Source organism: Meles meles, chromosome 9 (assembly GCF_922984935.1).
Source record: "Meles meles chromosome 9, mMelMel3.1 paternal haplotype, whole genome shotgun sequence".
Taxonomy (NCBI): domain Eukaryota; kingdom Metazoa; phylum Chordata; class Mammalia; order Carnivora; family Mustelidae; genus Meles; species Meles meles.
In genome coordinates, this window is record NC_060074.1 from 57,181,853 (window position 1) to 57,199,292 (window position 17,440).

The 17,440-nt window shown below is 34.4% G+C and overlaps 1 protein-coding gene across 12 annotated transcripts in view; it reads right to left on the reverse strand.

Annotated features, from left to right (window-relative positions):
* The window catches only part of BAZ2B (bromodomain adjacent to zinc finger domain 2B), a 421,364-nt gene that overhangs the window by 109,299 nt on the left and 294,625 nt on the right, over positions 1–17,440 (reverse strand). For 10 of the 12 annotated variants that reach the window (XM_046018124.1, XM_046018127.1, XM_046018130.1 and 7 more), the window contains 3 exons: positions 11,721–11,909; positions 7,444–7,611; positions 6,296–6,489 (listed from right to left, as the gene is read on the reverse strand). In XM_046018124.1, the coding sequence (XP_045874080.1) occupies positions 6,296–6,489; positions 7,444–7,611; positions 11,721–11,909 (551 nt within the window). The remainder of the gene's footprint in view (positions 1–6,295; positions 6,490–7,443; positions 7,612–11,720; positions 11,910–17,440) is intronic. The other 2 variants (XM_046018131.1, XM_046018129.1) reach the window with 2 other exon arrangements.

Consider the following 17,440-nt stretch of genomic DNA (forward strand, 5'->3'; position numbering starts at 1 on the left):
TAAATATCTACCTTTATTGTAAATATGCATGCATTATATATGAGGGAATTCACCTTAATCATTGATTTTCAATGCATATTACTAAGATAGCAACCCCCAAGAGGAAAAACATTTTTTCAAACTACTCATAAAAAAGGGCTACCTAAGCAATCAATGTTTTAATTTAAAAAGATTTTAAGGGGCACCTGAGTGGCTCAATTGGTTAAGCATCTACTTGTGATTTCGGCTAAGGGGGTAATCTCATGGGTCATGGGAATGAGGCCCAAGTCAGGCTCCATGCTCAGTGGTGAGTCTGCTTGAGATTCTCTCTCCCCTTCTCCTTCTGCTCTTCCCTCCACTTGCATGCTCTGTCTCTCTCTAAATAAATAAATATTTTAAAAAATGAATTAATAAAAATAAAAATGAAAAGCTTTAAAACTGAAAAATACTGGGTAAAAAAAAAAGTATGATTTTTCCCCTTAGTTCCAATGTCCCTCATCTCCATTTCACTTGACAACCTACTATCACAAATTCATGCCTGATAATGTATTATTCAAAGGTGTTCTTTTTCTGAAAATTAAGGTTCTAAAATCTCTTACTTTGATAGCCAGTCTTTTTCTAGTGTCATTTCAACATACATGTCTACAGACACAATCATGGTATCTGAGAATCCACCTTTTACATCATTAAAGAGGTGCCAAGTACATTTTTAGTCCCTGTTACATGAAATATTTTTTCCTTTAACAGCACTGATTTTATTTAGAAATGTCAGTGTAGACTTCTTTTTTTTTCTTTCTTTTTTTTTTTTTTAAGATTTCATTTATCCATTTGACAGAGAGAGATCACAAGTAGGCAGAAAGGCAGGCAGAGAGAGAGAGGAGGAAGCAGGCTCCCTGCTGAGCAGAGAGCCCGATGCGGGGCTTGATCCCAGGACCCTGGGATCATGACCTGAGCCAAAGGCAGAGGCTTTAACCCACTGAGCCACCCAGGCGCCCCTCAGTGTAGACTTCTTATCAGAACTAAGGACAGGATCTATTTCATATGATGCCTCTGAAATCTTGCTCAATGCCTAATACACTATGAAGGCAGTGGGGATTTCAGATCTTACTAGATATTAGCACTATTTCTAAGAGGTACATCTATCCCCAAACAGCAGAATACACATATTTTCAAGTACACATGGAACATTCTCCAGAACAGATAACATGTTAGGCTCATGTTATCTGTCTCAATATACATAAGTCTCAATAAATTCAGGAAAACTGAAATTATATCATGTATCTTTTCCAGTCACAATAGTAGGAAATTAGAAATCAAACACAAGAAAAAAATGGGAAAACACAATTACATGGAGGCTAAATAACACACTGGTAAACAATGAATGGATCAACCAAGAAATAACAAAGGAAATAAAAAAATAAATGGAGATAAATGAAAAGACAACAATCCCAAATCTTTAAGATGCAGCAAAATCTGTTCAAGAGGAATGTTTGTAGCAATACAAGTAAGTATACCTAAAGAAAGAAGAAAAATCTCACATAAACAACCAAACATTACACCAAAAAGAAACTAGAAGAAGAAGAACCAACAAAGCTCAAAGTCAGTGAAAGAATGAAAATAATAAAGATTAGAGCAGAAATAAATGAAATAGCAACTAAAAGAATAATAGATCAGATCAATGAAACCAGGAGCTGGTTCTTTGAAAAGATAAATAAAATTGTTAAAACTTTAAGCTAGACTCATCAAGGAAATAAGAGAGGACTCAAATAAAATCGGAAATAAAGGATGATAAATAACAACTAACACCACAGAAATACAAAGATTATAAAAGAATACTATGAAAAATTATATACCAACAAACTGGACAATGTAGAAGAAATGGATAAATTCCCAGACACATATAATCGTACAAAATTGAATCAGGAAGAAATAGAAAATGTGAGGAGACTGAATTAACAGCAATAAAATTGAGTCAATAATCAAAAACTTGAATGGAGTTTCCTCAGAAAGTTGAAAATAGAGCTACCCTACGACCCAGCAATTGCACTACTGGGTATTTACCCTAAAGATACAAATGTAGTGATCTGAAGGGGCACGTGCACCCAACCGTATACAGCAGCAATGTCCACAATAGCCAAACTATGGAAAAAGCCTAGATGTCCATCAAAAGACGAATGGATAAAGAAGTTGTGGTATATATACACAATGGAATACTATGCTGCCATCAAAACCCCCCCAAATCTTGCAATTTGCAACAATGTGGATGGAACTAGAGGGTATTATGCTAAGCAAAACAAGTCAATCAGAGAAAGACAATTATCATATGATCTCACTGATATGAGGAATTTGAGAAACAAGGCAGAAGATCCTACGGAAAGTGGGGAAAAAGTGAAACAAGATGGGACCGGGTAGGGAGACAAACCATAAGAGACAAACCATAAGAGACTGAGGGTTGCTGGAGGGGGGGGGGGGGGTCAGAGGGATGGGGTGACTGGGTGATGTACAATGGGGAGGGTATGTGCTATGGTGAGTGCTGTGAATTATGTAAGACTGATGATTCACAGACCTGTACCCCTGAAGCAAATAACACATTATATGTTAATTAAAAAAAAAAATCTCATAACCAACAAAAGTCCAAGACATGATGGCTTCACAGGTAAATTCTACCGAACATTTAAGAAGAATTAATATCTATTTTTCATGCAACACTACATCAAAAACTAATGATACACTGTATGCTAACATAACATAATAAAAATAATAAAAATAAAGAGAGAAAGAAAGAAAGAAGAGTTAATAAGTGTTCTTTCAGGGCATCTGGGTGGGTCAGTGAGTTAAAGCCTCTGCCTTTGGCTCAGGTCATGGTCCCAGGGTCCTGGGATCAAGCCCCCCCATCGGTTCTCTGCTTGGTGAATGGTTCTCTGCTTCCCCCTCTCTCTCTGCCTGCCTCTCTGCCTACTTGTGATCTCTCTCTCTGTCAAATAAATAAATCTAAACAAACAAAAAAAGTTCATTTAAAAAAAGAAAAAAATAAGTGTTCTTTCAAATTCTTCCAAAAATTAGAAGAGGAAGTAAAGCTTTGAAATTCATTGTGTGAGACCAACATTACCCTGCTACCAAAGCCAGGTAAAGACACTACAAAACACACACACACACACACACACACACACACACACACACACACAACAGGTCAATATCTCTGATGAACATAGATGCAAAAATCAACAAAATATTAGCAAACTGAATAAAAAAAGTCACTCACCACAATCAATTGGGATTTATTCCAGAAATGCAAGGGCAATACAATGTTCACAAAGTAATCAATATGCTACATCACATTGATAACAGAAAGGATAAAAACCATATGATTATCTCAATAGATTTATAAAATTCATACAACATCCACTCATGATAAAAACCTTCAACAAAATAGGTTTACAGGGACCATATCACAACATAATAAATGCCATATATAAAAAATCCACGGCTAGTATCATACTCAATGGTGAAAAAGTAAGAGCTTTTCCTCTAAGACTGGGAAGAAGATAAGGAGGTCCACTCTCATCACTTTTATTTAACATTGTACTGGAAGTCCTAGCCACAGCAATCGCATAAAAAAAAAATACATAAGAGGCATCCAAATTGATAAGGAAGAAGTAAATCTTCCACTATTTGCAGATGACATGATATTATACACAGAGAACCCTAAACACTTCACCAAAAAACTACTAGAACTAATTAATGAATTCAGTAAAGTTGCGAGATACAAAACTAATCTACAGAAAACCACTGTATTTCTACACACTAATAGTGAAGTAGCAGGAAGAGAAATTAAGAAAACATCCCCTTTTACGATTGCACCAAAAATAATAAAATACCCAGGAATAAACTAAGGAGGTAAAAGACCTGTACTCTGAAAACTACAAAACACTGATGAAAGAAATTGAAGATGACACAAACAAATGGAAAGATATTCCGTGCTCATGTACTGTAAGAACCAATACTGCTAAAATGCCCATACTACCCAAGCTATCTATAGATTTAATGCAATCTCTATCAAAATACCAACAATATTTTTCACAGAACCAGAACAAATAATACTAAAATTTGTATGGAACCACAAGACTCTGAATAGCCAATAAGCCAAACCATTCTTGAAAGAGAAGAACACAACTAGAGGTATCACAATTCCAAATCTCAAGATCTACTACAAAGCTGTAATAATCAAAACAGTGTGGTACTGCCACAGAAACAGACACACAGATCAATAGAAAAGAATAGAAAGATCAGAGGGGCGCCTGTGTGGCTCAGTGGGTTAGGCCTCTGCCTTCGGTTTGGGTTGTGATCTCAGGGTCCTGGGATCGAGTCCCGCACCGGGCTCTCTGCTCTGCGGGGAGCCTGCTTCCTCCTGTCTCTCTGTCTACTTGTGATCTCTCTCTGTCAAATAAATAAATAAAATCTTTAAAAAGAATAAGAAGAATAGAAAGATCAGAAATACTCAGACTTTTAGGGTCAATTGATCTACAACAAAGGAGGCAAGTAAAGGCAATGGGGAAGAGACAGGCCCCTTGATATTATAACTGAGATGGTGAAGAAAATGATGTGCGCAGACTCTGCTCCCACAGAAAACCAGGCCTTCAATGCGGTTTTTATAGAATTTAGAGATGAGAAGCTGCTGCCCTAGTTATTATCTTTGTTTCCAAAATGTTTGCAATTGATACTAGGATTTTAAATCAAAATAAACCAGGACTCCTAGCTCAAGAAGAAATTACAAATGAGAGCAGACCAAATTCGTAAATATGGGTGCACTTATGAGAAAGTCTGGATATAATATATCAGTTCATGTAGCTGGAGGTATCTTAGCTTACCTGCTTGTATGCATGAAACCCAGACCCAGTGGAGGCCTACATTTAATAAAATGAAATGTCACAGCTTCTCTGGCAAGATATGGAAGAGGAAATCTAAAGGCTCAGAATGACCAGAATATTGGAGTGAATTTATCATCTGCAATTTGCATATCCACCCTACTCCTGACAATACCTTTTCCATGGCAGACAAATCTAGTCAGAAGGCAGAAAGCACATCAGTTATTTGAACCGGGAGATTTTATGATGTAGAATTATTAACTAGTAGCAGAATATGAATACTACTAAGAGAGATAAAGAGACCTCTAAAGAATACTGAAATAGCAGATGTAGGGAACAGCCACTTCCTGGAGGGCAGAGGTAGAGTAGTAAAATAAAGGTAAACTTGGAAGAGGGCCTCTATCTTCCAACCTCATTCACCCAAGGCTGAACTTCAGACTTTGGAGATGATGTGGCTGTTGCCCACTGGATGGCAGAAAAGCTCACTGAGGTGTCATGCCCACTGAGGTGTCACAGGTCAAGGCTGGCAAATAGGAAACATGCCTGCTGGAGTGCCAGGAAAAGTTTCTGGAAACCCCCTCACTGGGGTGCCACTAAAATTAGCTAGAAAGCCACCACTGGCATCCCAGCAAAACTTACTACTAAGATGCTTGCTGGGATGCCCATGAGACCCACCAGACGGTGTGTACTACTAGGTCTCCTAAACAGAGACCACAGAGAAGCTGCCAGCTGGGTTGAAAGCTACTCACTGGCAGCCACAGCATGAGAGCAAGAAGAAAACACTGGAACCAGAAACAGCCTTTCTTTTTTCAGGGTTTCTCCAACACCCTCTGCTGACAAGCTCTAACTGCGCCAACTGGTCAAACAGAGGAAGGTGAGAGGTATAAACCGATAACCTGCACAGTTGGAGATATAATGAAATAAAACAGGCCAAGCGGTGACAACTCTTGAAAATGAATAATGGGTACACAGGATTATTATACTATTCTGTCTATTCTATAGATTTCAAATTTCCCATAATAAAATGTTTTCTCATTTTTCTTTTCCTAAAAACACAGGCTCTGGGGTCAACCCATGTGGACTTCAAATCCTGTCCACTTACTGGCCACCTATTTTGAGGCTCAGTTTCTCCATTTATAAAAACAATACCTAGCTAATTAGGGGTATAGAGAGGATTAAAATAGATATTATATGCAAATCAATTAGAGTAGAGCTGTTATGTGTTAAGTTCTCCACAAATCTTAGCTATTATTACTATTTGCATTATTTATACTGGTGCTAACAGTTATAATTTTTAAGAGTCCTAATATTAGTACCAAACCATAAAAATAAGCATTTGTAAAATAGGAGTGGTAATTCATAAGAAATTGTTCCATAGATTCAGGTCGTTTGAAGCTTGGAATGCTTACATAAAGATCTGTTACATATCTGTTCTGGAGAGAATAACTTACCTTATCCTTTATTTTGTCAGCTCTAGCATCCAAAGGCTGGTTTTTGTTTTGTTCCTGATTACATTTTCGATTTCCTCCACCTGAGCTTAGACTTTTAGTTTGTCCCACAGAACTTGAAGCAGTAGTCGATAATACAGGTGTGTTGATACCAGATACAGATGATGTACTGTTTCCATTTATTGACCCATTTACACCTTGAAAATAAAAACAAACATGTTTATCCAAGAGAATATTACTCAGTCATAAAGAAGGTATGAAGTAATGATATATGCTATATATAATATGAATGATTCTCTAAAACATCATGCTAAAAAAGTCAGTCATCATGAAAGAAGTCAGATAGAAAAAGCCATGTATTGTATGAAATATTCACAATAAATCCACTGAGACAGTGCATAAGCTAGTGATGGCCAAAGACTGAGGGAGGGAAGAATGGGGAGAAATTGCTTAAGGGGTATGGAGTTTCCTTCTGACATGGTGAAATGTTTTGTAACTATACAGAGGTGGAAGCTGTTCAACACTGAATGCATTAAATGCCACTGAATTGTTCACTTTAAAATGGTAATTTTATATTTATCTGAATTTTACTTCAATTAAAATAATGTTTAGAAACATAATTAAATGCAAACATTTCCCTTTTCAGAGCAAACTCACCAAAAGCTCTTACCCAAGTGAGAAATGATAATGATAATAATAAACCATCCAAAATGCTATTATAATTTGCAAATGCTATTCTAACAGGTTATAAACTGCAGAAATATTAATGATCACTTAAAAGAAAAAAGGAGTACTTGGATATTAGTTTTGATGAATTTAGTGCTTAATTACAGAAGTAAATCTTATGCTGGATTATACAAAGGAAGTAATGAGACACAGAGGAAAAAGCAGTGGAGTTGGGAGTTAGAAGGCCAGGTTCAAATCCTGTCTATGCCACACTGACATGCAAGCAGTCCTCAAATCACTTATTTACTCTTGGATGTGAAATGAAGATACTTCCAATCGCTCAGAGTTATTGTTAAGGAGTAAGCAAGCCATTGTGAAAAAGTGTCTAGTACACTGTTATATAAAGTTATTAAACCTAAACTCTACTGAAAATAGGTATTGGAATGGAGGATTTATAAAACATCACTTAAGTTAACAAGGAATACCTTTTTCAGGACCATTTCTATTACTTTTTCCTGAAGTTCTTGAATGGAATGAAGAAGAATCATGATTCTGGGCTGGAGGAGCAAACAGTGGTGGAATTCCCAGTAAGGGTGGAAAGAAGGTTGCCCCTGTACGACTATGGACATCTGTTGTTCGCCACCACTCTGCACCTCAAAACCAAACATCAAACAAACAAGCAAAAAGTACTTGAATTAACTTTCTAGTTAATGTAACAATGCATTACATATTTTAATCCTGGAAAAAAATACCAAGTTTCATTTTGGAACAGAACAGCTGAATTATACACAGTTCTGATCATCTAACTGTAAGACAGCTTATTAGATGTTACATACTCATCACTCCTCTCATTAAGAAAGTATCCAAGGATCTTCACTTGGCAGCTTCCTTGAACTCAAGTTTATGAAGAATAAAGGTGGTCTATGGTTTTAAAAATAAAATGGAAAACTTGGAAAAGTAAAGAACTGTGTGACATCTTGATAACTTATACCATAATTTTTCTAAATTAGTAAAGAAATAATATTTAAGAATATATTTTAAAACCTTAGAATTTATGGTTGTACCATTTACAACCTATGTTAAGAATTTCCTCAAATTATATATAATTTAAATCTGGGTCTGATAAATCATAAATAATAATACCAAGACTGCTACTGTAAACCAGTATACCTCAAGTTCATTTATGAAAGAAGATATTCTATACTTAATTAAAAACATAAAGATAGCAAAAGCAGTGGTTTTTTTCTCAGATATTCAAAGATTTCTAAAGTAGGTCATATTAAAATATAAAAGTTCTACAAAATTCTTCCCCATAAAGTTAATAAGGAAAGCTTGGAGTTTGTTTATATTTTCTTTCATAAATTATAGCTAACAATGATTGTTTTATCAATGTAAAATGAATCAATGGTAGAAAATCATCAAATGCAATTTAGATGTTCAAACAGTGGCTCTTAGTTAAAACTTTTAGAAAAGGAGAGAAGCCAAATTTTATAGAATACATTTATCAGAAAGGGTGAAGATTAAGAAGATATTTGAAAATAATCCAAAAGAACGTCCTGTATTGCCCCATTTAAAATCTCAGAAATAATCTTTGCTACTTGGCTAACCTGCCAGATTACCAAATCATTTATGACCTTTCAGGCTAACCTTCCAAGAGATGTGCTATATTTTTCATTGATTGTAACCAACATGAAGAAATTAGAGAAAAGAAACCGAATAATATAGTATGGGAAAAATTCAATTTTGTCAGTTTATTGTATGATCTTCAAATCTTTTCTAGGAATATCGCTTCATTAAAAACAGAATGTAAAGATATGCACCTTCATTATCTAATGGCAAAATCTGTTTTCTTCAAAAAGTGAAATGTTCATGGTGGCTGCTATTCTAAAAGATCTAAACACAGTGTAAGCAGAAAACTGCAAAAGCTATTCTTCTGCACTGCAGGAAGGCACTGCTAGTGAAATGACACCAATGCATATTTAGCAGTGCCTGAATGATGGGAACTGAACCAGAATAGCCATACAGAAGCATTAATCATTTATCCCTGTTTAGATGAAAGAAGTGTATTTAGGTGGGAAGGAAAACTGTGTATTTTGGACTTGTATCAGCTCAGTTGGAATCTATTCTTATTTATAGGTTTGAAACCTAGGTTCCAAATTGCTAATAAAAAGGGACTGAGGTTTCCTAAAGATATTTACATTACTTAATACAGAGTCTATAATTAAAGCATTACAGCTGAATGTATAGACTTCATAAACAACCCACAAGTTGGTAAGGCAATCTAAGTATAATAAGATTCAAATATTTTAGATATAAAATATGCTCAGAAATAATGCTCAGAAAAAAGAATAACCATAACACTATACTTTAGAACATCACTATAAATAAGTACACAATGGGGATTAGAAAATGAAAAGTTGGAAAATGTGTATGTTATAAACAAGCTGACACCACAGGTTAAAAAAAAAAGTAAATAAAAATCAATAAAATAAAAATATGAAAGTGGTAGAGCTTCTGACCACAAACTTTACAAATGTCTAATATTTCATAAGAAATAATATAATTTTTGTTAAATGACAAACTTATTTATCTTCCAAGTTTAAGAAAATGAAAACAGTCACTCACAAAATAGTTTGTTCATAAAACAAAATATACAAAATAAGGATTACATAAACCAGCATATAATGAGTTTCTACAGGTATTCAAAGAAGGTAACAGCATATTGGCAACATTAATTATATTCAACTGAAAGAGTCTAATATTTCAGATGATATTGGGCCTAGAAGATATAGCAGAATTTTAAAATCTTTCGTACTTGGAGCCAGATGCTTCACAGAAATTCATGGTAATATAATATAAAAATGACCAAAAGTTATAATTATTTTAAAAGAAATTACTGTGAAACATTATTTCAATATAAAATAGACATAATATTAGACTAATATCCATTAAATAATTTTGCTTCTGTTGATTTTATTATCTGAAATGCAGAAAGTACATGAAATTATAAAGTAAGTTATTCTTTATTTAAAATTTCTAGTAATTTCTTTCTTGTGTGTCTTCATTTAATTTTTAGGTGATTTCAAAAATTTAGCATTTAGATTACCCATCTGAATAAAGGCAATTACAGAGAATTAAAATTTAAATTATTATACCCAATCTACAACGTAAACAAATGAGTCTTCTAGGTCTTGCATAGTGTCTATCTGGTGAAAACAGTATATAGACATACTTTCACCATTAAAGACTGTCTTGTCATTGTTTATCCATCTCCTAAAAACTGTAAACAACACATACTATGTCAGTGTATTCCTCAATGCACAGAACATAGAAGATGCTCAAAGAACTTTGTACAATAAATGAATGAGTGAATAATTTAGATAGGCTCAAAAGCAATGGTATAATAAGCTACGACAAAATGATTTAAAAATTTTTAAGACGCCCAGTAACTATATTTCTACTATCTATTTTGATTTTTTAATCAGAAATCCTATATTTCAGCAAATATCTATTGGATTGATCATCTTGCTAAACGACCATGTTAGAAACTAGCCTAAATAAATTCCTATTAGTATTTTTAAAACAAATGTTAAGGCTTAGTTTAAGACTTGATTTTAACTTTGTAGTCATATTAACCCTCCCCACCAGCTACTCTGTTCCAGACAACTGAATTAAAAGAATATGACTCAAGAAACAGTACTTGAAATATACATCTAACCATCTTTCCATTCTGTATATAGTTAAAATGAGATGCTTGTTTCCTTTTGAAGAAGCATGTGATAGTTTATTACCCATTAAAGTGGGAAAGAGGAAGTAATAATAATAACTAATTATGTACTCATTATGTATGCTAAACATTGCAATCAGTACTGATATGGCTTATCTCCTTCAATCTTCACAAGAGTCCTAAGAGGCAGGTACCATTACCTATCCTCAATTTTTCAGAAGAGAAAACTGAGGCAGAGTGGTCAGATTACTTGTTCATGATCATGCAGCTAAAATGTAACACAGTCATTTAAATTCAGGTCTATTTTTCTCTAGAATTATGCTCTAATTTGTAAACTATTTTTTATAAGACCAAACCATGCATTCCTGGCTAAAATTTATTAAAGTAAAATCAATCACTGAAAACACATGAAAGTTTAGACTTTGAAAATAAAATAACAAGGAAAATTATAGCATGCTTATCCAATTTAGGCTTTAATTGGTGCCTTACTGAGCTTCTGAATTGTCATAATCTGTAGAACTGGGGATAATTCTGGTCTTGCTGTAATGCAAGTGGTGCAAATTTATAGTTGTTCTGATCAAATATGGAAAAATATAGAATTTAAGGGCCAAGTTCATCTTCCTTGGAAAGTGCAGAGAAGTGAGAACTCAAAAGTATAGAGATATTCATTATAAGAACTGGAGTTTACTTTCCATTGTAAGTTAAATAATTTTTTTTTAAATCAAATAAAGCTGAGAAAAATTCAAGCTCTACACTCACAATACGTACACTTGGCCTAATTAATCACTTTTGTGGCAGATGCCCCTTTCTCTAGCTAAACACTTGCATAGCTGTAATCAACGCTGCCATCTAGCACACATTGTGCGGGGTTTTTTTTTTGCACATGATAAATAGGATTGAGTCAATTCTTGTACAAGAGTTTCAATATACCAGGCATTAGACTATTCTTTTTGTTCAATTTAATAAACAAATTACTGCTTGAACATTTTCAAGCTTTCCTCCTTTCCTTGAACACTGTTTGTAACAGATGTTTACCTGGAAAAGATGCTAGTTGGGGATGTGCGGCTAAGGCTGTGGGTGTACCAAGTGTCCCCAAACCACCAAATTCTGAATGCCCTGAGCTGGCTGAATGTAGACCAAAGACTGGGTGGCTGACCATTGGGAAGGCACTCGACACTGTGGACAGGTTAAACGGTTGATCCCCAGCTGCTCTGAATAAATGTCCTGGGAGGGAAAAAAACACACTTAAAGTTGTACTATAAAAACAGATGAGATTTATCTGATTTCAGAGTTCATAATTAAAATTTATAGTAATTTCTTATCATAAATTTTTATTTTACATTTTTTCTTTTTCTATTTCTGCTCTTCAAACCCTATGGAAATATGAAAGTACTCTAAATAAAAAGAAAATGAGTGGCATAACCTTATTTACTTTGAATTTGAGATTTGAAAAATAATGTTTTAGATATAATTGTCACTAATTATAATAATTTGACTCACTGATGTGAATTGAACTTTCTGTTAATACATGTACATTATTATCAAATTTTTTTTTACTCATAACAAGGAAAACAAAAGCGTTCTATTAACATAAGGTTGAAAACCAATGAAGTCAGTCCACAATTTGTCACCAAGCCATTACTCAAATTATCACACACTCTGGGCAAAGCATTCCCAGTTCCAAGAGCCAGAAGTGAAGCTATGGTCTCTGTCCAATAGCTCTCCGGTAAGGAGAGTTGACACCAAAAAGGGATTATATTCTAGCCTAATAAAGCAATATAAAAGACAGCATGAAGATTTAATGAATAAACTTACTAAGATATTTCTTTTTTTTCCCACTTTTTAAATTTCTTTTCAGCGTAACAGTCAGTATTCATTGTTTTTGCATCACACCCAGTGCTCCATGCAATACGTGCCCTCCCTATTACCCACCACCTGGTTCCCCCAACCTCCCACCCCTCGCCCCTTCAAAACCCTCAGGTTGTTTTTCAGAGCCCATAGTCTCTCATGGTTCATCTCCCCTTCCAGTTTCCCTCAACTCCCTTCTCCTCTCCATCTCCCCATGTCCTCCATGTTCTTTGTTATGCTCCACAAATAAGTGAGACCATATGATACTTGACTCTCTCTGCTTGACTTATTTCACTCAGCATAATCTCTTCCAGTCCCGTCCATGTTGCTACAAAAGTTGGGTATTCATCCTTTCTGATGGAGGCATAATACTTCATCGTATATATGGACCACATCTACTAAGATATTTCTAAATGCATCCAAGTTTGGTTATCAATATAAAAGTCATTTTTAACTTTGTGATGGAAGGATCACATTCAATTCAAATGTGTGACTTTTCAATCTGCATTCTAAAGAGAATCTAGTTCTAAGTGTCATAAACTCCAGGTTGAAATGTTATACAACTAAAAACACAACTTATTTTTCATACTTTGTAAGAGATTTGACAGAAAATTTGTTAATACTTAGAAATCCTCCTTTTACTTCCAGGAAATAATTAAGTTCCCCTAGGCTGATACTATGAAAATAGAGTGTCAAACCCCACACACCAGTCTATTTTAAGAATTTATTGTGTGAAAGGTATTATGCTCTGTGTTAAAATAAGGATAGGTCTTTTTTATTATCTTCTGTTCATATCATACTTAACTGTGCACGGAAATTTAATTGTTTTTAAAATAATACATTTGAGAAATGTAAAAATAAAAGCTAAAAATAGGTATACTTTTTGTTATCAAAGACATCTCTCCTCTGTTTTATTCCCTGAGAGTCAAGAGGAATCATCAAAAAGGTTAGCGTGTACCCTCAGAGACTAATATAAACCTTATATTATGTACTGAAATAACATTACATTTTTTTATTGAAGTAGTAAGATTTAAATAAATTTCACCAAGTATATCTTATATCAACTTATAAGGTAAAAACTTCTGGTCAAGGTCCCATTATAACAACACAGTAGCTGGATCTCATGGGGAAGATCCTCAACGTGTCTTTGCAAGAAGGCCCACAAAGAAACTGTAGGGGAGGCATGAGAGAAAGATAGACTTTGGGTATCTTTTCCAAGTCAGCCAATCTCTGTTTCTGTTCATCACAGACTAAAAAGAAAATGTGTGAATTCGGTACTTCAGTGTTATCACAGCTCTAGACTACATTAACACTAAGGTTGAGTCAAACAAAAATAGGGTATACTAGAGAAGGTCATTCAAACATCATCAAGCCTAGCAACAGGACACACCAGAAAGACTGTGGATTTTTTTTTTTTTTTTGCCAATTCTCTAAAAACCAGCTAGTTTCTCTAAAAACATGAACCTGTTAACATTAAGAACCTATATTTATTTGTTTATTTTCACATGTAAAATCCATGGTTCTCAACAATCAATTCAACTTCATGAATGAGATGTCCTTAATCAAATGTTTCATTAATATTCATTTATACTATGATCAGTTACGTTTCCTTTTTTATCAGTTTTCTGGATAAGCAAGTTGAAGTGAACATTCTAGTTTGAGGATTTTAGAATCATTTTTCATTTATATTTTACAAAATAATAATTTTAAAATTTTTATTTTATTTTTTTAATTGACAGAGAAATCACAAGTAGGCAGAGAGACAGGCAGAGAGAGAGGGGGAAGCAGGCTCTCCACTGAGCAGAGAGTCCGATGTGGGGCTTGATCCCAGAACCCTGAGATCACGACCTGAGCCTAAGGCAGAGGCCTAACCCACTGAACCACCCACGCGCCCCCAAAATAATAATTCTTAAATTATATTTGTCAACTCCATGTAACAGTTATTTAATATGAAAAAAGTCTGTGGGGTAAACTCAGAACTACACAAATATGAAAATTCAGAACAGATTAAAATTATAAAGGATCAGAGATGATAGAAATACTTCTATGATAGCTAATGAACTGATAGTAAGCATTCTTAGATGCATAGTTAAAACATCAATTTTATTTTTGTGAAGAAGTAAATGAGCTAAACCCTGAAGTCTCATGAAAAGAAAACATGAGCAATATCTAAATGAAGCTCACTCTCGCACAGTAATTAAGAACCAATCATATACAATTTGATAACAAAGTTTTTAACTCTAAAAAGAGTGATATATAAGAGGAAGTGAGTCTAGAATTTTAACAAAATATGAGCTTTACTCACCACAGATTAAAATGGGGAAAAAAAGTATAGTCCTGTACACAAAGTTACATTTATGCCTGGCAACATTACAAAGAAGCTATCTTATTCTATTTTCTTATTCCTGCTTGTAAAATTCTTGGTGAAGGTAATTAAAGCATAGAAAACACCCAAGTGACAATGGAATCTATAGAGTTTATTCCCTGATGGTCTATTCACGTTTGTATTTAGTAAAATGTATAAGACCACATTATAATGATTACAGTGATACCATGCATTATCAAAAATACACATTAGAGACTTTCTCTGCTACACAGATATAGTTGTACACAGAAGAGAAATAATTCCATAACACATTTCATATTTTTCACTATGTTTTGCCATTATAGCAAGAACCTATTAGTAATGATACAATAAGTACATCTTTCTCATTAAAAAACTCTTAACACTATGATTTAATGCTGTTTTTCTATCACCTTTAAAATTACACAGATACTAATTCCATGTAAAAAAAAACAAAACCTTCCAGAATTATTCTGTTCTTTATTCAAAAGTTTCTGTAATTCAGGCATTTCATGAACATACCTATAAAGTGTCAGGTGCTATGTTTGGAACTCAGCATACAAGGATGAATGAGACAATCCCTGACCTCAAGAAATTCATGGTTGAACATAATTTAAATAGTACTAAACTATTTTTTACACCACAATATAATAAAACAAGTTAGTTAATATTTCAATATTATTTAAACTCGTACTGTCATTTGTAGAGGTCAATAATAGATCCTAAATACCTAGAATATTGTCTCAAAGTAGAAATACAATAAATATCTGTCGATCAAATTAATTCACTACTCATTTAGAGCAGAAGAGGCCCATCCATGGGACTGATCCAAAGACCTTCAATTATAACCGGAAGTTCTTTTGAATCTTCATTTAAACTTGCAAGTATACTTCCTAGCTTCCTTTTGCCTTACTTCACCGAAGCCTGGTTCTTTTTTTTTTTTTCCTTTTTAATTACCACTTGGCCAGAGGCACCTGGGTGCCTCAGAAGGTTAAGCGTCTGCTGTTAATTCAGGTCGTGATCCCAGGGTCCTGGATCGAGCCCCACATCGGGCTCCCTGCTCAACAGAGAGCCTGCTTTCCCCCCTCCTCTCTCCCCTGCTCATGTTTTTTGTCTCTCTCTCTCAAATGAATAAAAATCTTTAAAAAAAAAATTATCACTTGGTCTTTATTCCTCCTTGATTCCATTTAAGTCACATATTAGATTTGATCACTCAAAATTCTACCACCTCCAAGCTCTTAAACTCTTCAGTTGCACTCTAACCACAATTTCCCATTTCCTTTTTCTTAATTTCTTAGCATGACCTCTAGTCACCCCCAATCTTCTACCACTCCCCTGACCCTATCTACTCTTGCTTCTCAATTTCATCACCATCTCTCCTGCGTTAACCTTGAAAGAAGTCTTACCTGTATGTCTACTCCCTCCCCTCTTCTCAGAATCTTTAATATTTGTGCCAAACCTCAAACCTCAAGTTACTGAAGTTTTCTTAATTACCAGGTCCCACTGATCTTTACTTGTCTTAATTTTCACCACTCTGTATAAATCTCACATTGTTGAGTGCCTCTTCCTCATTAAAACCCACATTCAGGGGAGTGAGGAAGGGGTGGAGGACTAAAACAAACACCAAAAACAAGCAAATAAAAAAACAACAACCACAAACCAACAACACAAAATCCATGTTCACCCTTAAGCTCCAGGTCATGGAACTGTCCTGATCTTCTTCTTAACTATATCTTTTAATAAAATTCCTGGCCTGGTTTATTGGATTTTCTTTTCTGAAAGTAAATACTCTTTTAAGGATTTTGTCCAGCTACGTTTATTTCTTTCTTTATGTTTTCTCAGTTATTTCATGTGCTTCCCCTGTTTTAACCATCACTTCTATGCAATTAATTGGTAAACTAGGATTTAAGCTCTTGGAAAACAAAAACTGAATCTCATTTATCGTAGTATCCCCAATACCTGCAAAGTGTAAAACACAATTGGTACTTAACAAATGTTTTCCACTGTTATATTTTTGGTTACATTATTTCCTTTACTTCACACCTCTCCCATCCCTCGGCTTATGTAACAAGCATTTTGATTTCTTTTGCCTCATAATCCTATCTATCCTAACCATCTCAAAAACATATTGCCTAAGAAGTATCCCTGAATTTCCCTGACATGTTTTGTGGTTTCTTTGAACTTTCATGATTACTTGCTATCTTTTACTGTACCATTACTAGGATTTAAAGTCACAAAGGAAAAGGCCATCTCTTAATCATTTTTACTCTCTACAAAACACTGCATTAAAAAAACCGTTATCAGTTGCAAGGGCAACACTTCCTAATACCTGCTACAGACAACTAAAATGATAGTTTCTTTCCTTCTTCTTTTAAAAGGCTAGAATAATTATTCAAGATTAGATTGACTTGATTAGATTGAATGATTAGAATAACTCAATCATTCTTAAATGATTAAGAATACAGTTGATCCTTACACAACATAGAGGTAAGGGCACCAACTCTCCCTCCCACCACTGTAGTTAAAAACCCACCAGTAACTTTTGACTCCTCCCAAAACTTAA